General features: G+C 41.7%; 1 protein-coding gene across 2 annotated transcripts in view; it reads left to right on the top strand.

Moving 5' to 3' along the window:
* Window positions 1-4,160: 4,160 nt before the first annotated feature.
* The window catches only part of rock1 (Rho-associated, coiled-coil containing protein kinase 1), a 188,801-nt gene continuing 186,217 nt past the window's right edge, over window positions 4,161-6,744 (top strand). The window contains exon 1 of one of the 2 annotated variants that reach the window (XM_039754718.1): window positions 4,161-5,079. In XM_039754718.1, coding sequence (XP_039610652.1) covers window positions 4,987-5,079 — 93 coding nt within the window. In that variant the 5' untranslated portion in view covers window positions 4,161-4,986. The remainder of the gene's footprint in view (window positions 5,080-6,744) is intronic. The other variant, XM_039754719.1, reaches the window with a different exon arrangement.

Below are 6,744 nucleotides of genomic sequence, written 5' to 3'. Positions count from 1 at the left end.
GTAATCCTCTCATAATCTGTGCATCTGTTGAGTCATTTAATTAGAACATCTTACAGTTCCTCATAATGCTTCACATTGAACAAAAATTTCCAAAGTCATGGTTACAAAAACTCTAATTCTTTGCAAGTTTTTACATAGAATATGCACCTGCTTATCTGTTTATAAGTTACCATCCCATCCAGTTCCATCCATCCATTTTCCAACCTGCTGAATCCGAACACAGGGTCACGGGGGTCTGCTGGAGCCAATCCCAGCCAACACAGGGCACAAGGCAGGAACCAATCCCGGGCAGGGTGCCAACCCACCGCAGTCCCATCCAGCTTCATTCCTCAAATACAGTAACCAGTTCTTGATAAGCAGCATTTTCTTGATTAATTCAGTGTTTATTCATTTTGAAATACACTATATGGTCAAATGTTTGTGGACACCTGAACATCATACCTGTGTGAGCTTGCTGGACATCCCATTCCAAAACTATGGGCTAATATTAATATGGAGTTGGCCCCTACTTTGTGGCTTTAACAACCTACGCTATTCTGGGATGGCTTTCCATAAGACTTTTGAATATGTCTGTGGGAAGCTGTGCCCATTCGAACAAAAGATCATTTGTTATGTCACTTACTGATATTGAAGACCTGACTTGCAATTGGAGTTCCGGTGCATCTCAAAGGTGTTCAGTAGGGTTCAGGTCAGGGCTCTGTTCAAGTCATCTGAGTTCCTTCACACCAAAATCATCAAACCATATCTTAATGAACCTGGCTCTGTGTACAGGGGCACGGTCATTCTGGAACAGAAAAGGGCCTTCCCCAAGCTAAACTGTAGCTAAAGTTGGAAGAACACAACTGTCTAAAATGTCTTTGTATATGATGTATCAACAGTACTTTTCACTGTAACCAATGGGCCTAGCCCAAACCCTGTAAACAGCTTCAGACCACTATCATACCTCCACCAAACTTTACAGTAGGCACTACACAGTTTGAAAGGTAGTGTTCTCTTGGCGTCTGTTAAACCAGGAGTCATTCATTAGAGTCCCAGGTAGTGATTCAACAGTCCAGAGAAAATATTTCTGCTGCTCTAGAGTCCAACGGTGGCATGCTTCAGCTAATGCTAGGCATTGTGCATGGTAATCTTGGGCTTGTATGCAGCAGCATGGACGTGGAACCCCATTTCATGAAGCTCCTGGTACACAATTGTTGTGCTATTGTTGCTTTTTAGAGTGAAACAACAGAACACAAGCAATTTGTATGTGCTATGTGATTCAGCTCTCAGCACCTCCACGTTAAAATTGTGTAGTCTATCATTTTGTGGCTGAACTGTTGTTGCTCCTACATGCTTTCACTTCATGATAATAGCACCTACAGTTGATTGGGGCAGACCAGGTGAGACAAAAAAGCTTCTTGTACCTACGTGAGGCAAAGGTGGCATTCTATTACAGTGCCATGTTTAAAGGCACTGAGCTCTTTAGTATGATCCTTTTTACTGCCATTGTTTGCCAATGGAGATTGCTTGGCTGTGTGCTTGATTTTAATAACTTGTTAACAATGGGTGTGGCTGAAACACCTCAACTCAACAATCTGGATGGATGTCCACATAGCATTTGTCCATATAGTGTGTAGGTATGTGGTGAATGAAGTCATGTGTTGCAGGCATGTCTTACAGACAGTACTCTGCAATCATGCACACAAATATTAGCAGTTTTTTTTCAGAAAGCTGTTCACATAAACTGCTCAGGGTATTTTTCAAACAGGGCATAAGCAGATGGTTTTGTTCTAACTGTAAAAAGGTGTTAGAGTTTCTATTTGTTCAATGCTCTTCCTCATTAATATTTGTATGAAGATTTGATTTCAAAAATGATTTGGCAACTATTGATGTCATTGTCAGGTAAATATTTCATGTGTACTCCTAACATATGATGTAGCCCTGGAATCAGCCTAGTCGCTCTTCTCTTCACCTTTTCCAGCACTGTTATATCCTTTTTGTAGCATGGAGACCAAAACTGCCCACAGTACTCCAGAGGAGGCCTCACCAGTGCATTATAAAGCTTGAGCATAACCTCCGTGGACTTGTACTGATGATCTCTTGGCTGAAAGTACTCAGTGTTAGTATGTCAAAGAGTGGATGTTCGGCATTGATTGCAAAATCAGTTTTGCCTTCATTCTCTCCTTTGCTAATACATCCAGGGGTGGAGAGTGTGTCCTGTAACTGAGCCTGCTCTTCTGATCAGCATGTTGATTTAGTGGGCTGGTCCTGAAGTGATGTTACCAGCCCAGCACACCACAGCACAGAAATTCTTACAGGACATCACAGAGTTATAAAACATGTAAAGAATATCACTAGCCACATTAAAAGAGTGCAGTCTACTAAATGCTGTGTCACATTAGACAATGTTTGCAGCAGTTTTCACTTGTAGTCTTCATATACACAATCTTGGCTATTCAGAGGCAGCAGGAAGCATTTGGTAAGTTGGCAACGCATTTCTGTGAAGTCAATCATTTATTGTGACATTCCCAACAACTTGAGATTAAGTAGTCTGCGACTAGCTAGGATAAAATCAAACAGGTTTGATTTTTTCGTTAGTGGGAGGTTTGAGTTGTGTGTGCTGGACAGCTGAGAACCAATGGATGCTCATCTGGAAGTACAATGCATAGAATGTAGTGACAAAGAATAAGAAACACGTGTGTTTTGAACCTCACAAGCAGAAGGGAGGCTTGTCTGTCTGATGTCTCTTGTTTTATATACTACAACAGAATGGGAAAAGGAAAAAAGGGCAGAGTCTGCTATTGATCGCACCATAGCTACTAACCGTTTAAACAGTGCCAGCTGTGTCAGGCAACACACTACTGGTTGTGAGAAAAAGAGGCGAGCCAGCTGTGCTGGAAAGTCAGCACTCGGTAGATAAATGTGTCTTAGGCTACTATGTTCAGTCCTGTTAATCTGAAATGGTACAGCAGCAAGATCAGTGACTATGACTTACAAATCTGACATACCTCATGACACAAAGTTGCATAATGTGACATTGGCTTCAGAAAAAAGGGTCTGCTCTTCCCTTTCTTACAATATATAATTCCTCTGTATTATGAGACCAATCCAGCCTGCCATTAATGTAGACACCTAAGTACTTGTAACAATGCACCACCTCTATATCCACTCTTCAAACTGTGTCTGGGTACAGAGGCTGTTTGGTATGGTGAAAGTCAATAACCAGTTCCTTGGTTTAGCTGATGTTAAGTTGCAGAAAGTTCTGCACTTGACTCCTATACTCCATCTCTTCTCCTTTATCAATACACCCTATTAGTACAGAATCATCAGAAATGTTCTTCAAGTGACATGACCTGGTGTTATATTTATAGTCTGAGGTGTACAGAGTAAGGAGAATAGACACCACTGTTCCTTTGGTTCTCCACTACTCATATCCCCATCGTAAACACAGTCTTGAGTCTCACAAACTGCAGTTTGTCCAACAGATAGTTTATTATCCAGGACACTGTAGGCTCAACCACTTTTGTATCTCTAAGTTGACCCCTTAATTCAAGGCAGTGGAGAAATAAAAAAATATAATCCTCAGAGTGCTGCCAGCTTTGTTCAGATGGGAATAAGCCTTGTGGAGCAGTCAGATACATGTATTTTTCACTCTAATTGTTGTCTGATAAACAAAATGCAGTGGGTCCAGGCGGTCGATAACAAAAAGAGAACCTAGCCTATCCCAAATTAATTCTTTAAGAATTAATAATCAGATCCCAGCCTCATACTTCATAAAGATGTCCGGAAGAAAAATGGATAACATCTATTTTCAGCGTCAGAAAGTCTCATTGAATGACAGACTTCCAAAGTTCTTCCATAAGTGATGAGAGTGCACCTTCATTCGTATTTAAAATTTCACTTAAGGCTACTAGATCTGCTCTCTTACTTACATTGTAACTTAATAACTTCAAAATTTAGTAAATAAGAACTAAATAAATCTGGAGGTCCCATCAGGAAGCGTGCGAAGCATCAGGTGTGCTTTCCACCATTCGCCAATACTAGACGGAACGCAGACGAGCGCGCACCACGCTGTCAGACGTCGCACTTGCTTCGCGGTGACGCGCTCGCCGCTGATGTAGCGCGCCACCCAAGCATGGAGGGCGCATGCGCAAGCCACCTCGCTCGACTCGGATCGGAGATTTGTCTACAGGACTGTTTGAACAGGAAGGCGGACATGTTTGTCAGTGAAGCGGAGGGACTGGGGAACTTGGTTATATTTTTTAAAAATAATACCACTTTAAGAGAAGAAAAAAAGTCCAAAACATAGTTTTCCTTTTGGAGGGAACTGACCTGTCTGGAATCACGACTTTATCTGAAGCTATAAGATGCTGAATGAGCAGTGAGCTGGAGGAACCAAGATGTTTAATCGGAGCTGTAATTCGAACTCTTCGAAATTTTGCGGCTGAAGTTTTTTCCTTCCCATTTCAACTTTTGCAGCTGTCAGTCGCTTTGCGTTTTTCGCTCTCACCCATTGCATTGCCTCCCTCTTCGCCTTTTTTCTTCCTGCTGCCTTTAGGCCCATCAACCTGAAGAAATGCACTTTCGGTAAACAATGAGAGGCGACGATTTCGCCGCGGTTGCCCGCGTATGGTGCAGACGTGTCTGTGAGTGCGAGGGACGGACGCCGCTGGATTTTCGTTTTTCCTGCTGAAGCTGTCAGGCTGTGTTGGTGGGCGAGATCGGAGAGCAAACAGTAGCCAAAACTGGACTACTTTTTTCCACTTTTAAAATGTGGCATTCGCTTTTCGATGGCCTCGGTATATGTTACTGTGCACGCAAAAAGCTGAAAGATGACTTGCTGAGACAGGCTGCGCTTTCTTAAAACGCCGAACTTGACTGTTAAACTGCAGAGGCCGACAGCAGCCCTCTCGATCCGCCTTCGGGCGCGAGTGCTCTTGAAGTACTTTCGCCGTTTCTTTCTTTGCATACATTTTGTGTTTGGGGAGTTTAACTTTGACAGCCACCATGTCTGCTGGAGAAGCATTGGATGCTCGATTGGAGAAAATCGATTCTTTGCTAAAGGATCCCAAATCAGAAATCAATACCGACTGTTTGCTGGTAAGTGAAGCCTGTTTACCGGCTCATTAACTTGAGTGGATATTAGAAATGCCTACTTGTTGCATGTCGCGCTGGCAGAGTGCTGCCAGATTGGAGCAACGGTCGTGCAAACTACACAGAATCCAAACGAAAAAGGGGGCGGCGGACCTAGAGCAGTTCTTCCCGCCGTGGGGGATTGGATCTGTTTGGTGTTCTCGCACCATCTTGGGTTAAAACAGTCACATCCTTTCAATATCAGTGTCACATAAGAATAAGAGGAGCTGAAGCGAAAGTGCGGCGTTGGAGCGTGAGAGATTCGCTTAGATGGTGCACCCTGACGGAGTGGGGGTATTTGTGACGCAAAATATGCCAATGAATGGCACAAGTATTTACATAATTTGGCAGCTTGGCAGGACCAAGTAAGACATCTACCGCCGTGCGCTTTATTATTTAAGTAAGTTGCATTATATGGGCCTCCTCACAAACGAGTAACATAAAAAACAGAAATCACATAATGACAATAAAATGTAAATTAAAGGTGGGGATTGAATGATTTATGTAATAACAAACAAGATACCTTTCATTGGTTGTCATCAAGTTAAGATTGTAATTGAATAAATAAAGTCATATTTATATGCATGGCATGTATAGTCTATTAGTAGTTTATACGTATTCACAGTATATAATAACCACAGGGAGACTCCATGGTACCATAGCAGTTAGGAAACATGCGAATGCCAGCAAGGCATCTGTCAGCACGTGCATCCAAGTGAAGATTGTTGGAATACCTACTGTAAATAATGTCATACATAGATTATAAAGGTCATTCGAGGAATTAAATGTTAACTCAGCTGAGACAACTGCATGTTCAATATCGCCGATTATAAAGTCCTAAACAGTTAAAACAGCATCCTCCTAGCGGTGATCGCGGGATTGAAAATATAAGGAAGGTATTATTAAAATATATGTGCACACCTCATGCCATTCCGGTTTTAGTGCGGGCACAGCTAGTTGGAAGTACTTGTAACGCCGTTAGTCCACGTGTGCCAGCCTGTTAGCAGGATTCCTCATTTGTCACGTGAAGCTGCAAGTTCCAGCTTTCCCAAATAGTCAAATTTTAATAGAAGTATTAAATATTTCATGTGTATTAATCATGAAATATAGTGCAAAAATCTTTGAAACGTTTCTTCCACTTGTGTGCTTTAGCCAAATACACATTTTTTAATGAATGGACTTCAACAAACTTCACCAGTTTCATTCTTCCTTGTTTTTACATCAGAATTTTTGTGTGTGACGTTTTTAGTTGTGCCTTTAGATCTGCCTGCCTGTGACATTCTACTTTTCATTGATCCTTTCCACGTTTAGTTTGGCTTTCACATTTGGTTGTAGAAATCTGATCCATTGCCCCAGGGCACATCTTTTCAGACTGTTTTGCCCTTTCTTTCTACAGTCTGGGCTGTGCATTTAAACAACCACTAGCAACTTTGCATAACTTTATTTGAAGGATGTCTTTAGTTTGTACATTTCAAATTGTTCTGAGCAGCAGGGCTAAAGTCATGTCTACATTTAGTTCAGAAGACACAGTGGATATTTTGAGGGTAACAACTAATAGTTTGGCTTCTGTCTGGCACTTTTTTTAGGTAAAGTATACTTTTTTAGGTAAAGTATATTTAAATTCACCTTAAG

The sequence above is a fragment of the Polypterus senegalus genome, chromosome 5 (assembly GCF_016835505.1).
Source record: "Polypterus senegalus isolate Bchr_013 chromosome 5, ASM1683550v1, whole genome shotgun sequence".
Classification (NCBI taxonomy): Eukaryota; Metazoa; Chordata; class Cladistia; order Polypteriformes; family Polypteridae; genus Polypterus; species Polypterus senegalus.
This window is presented reverse-complemented; position numbering and strand designations above follow the sequence as displayed.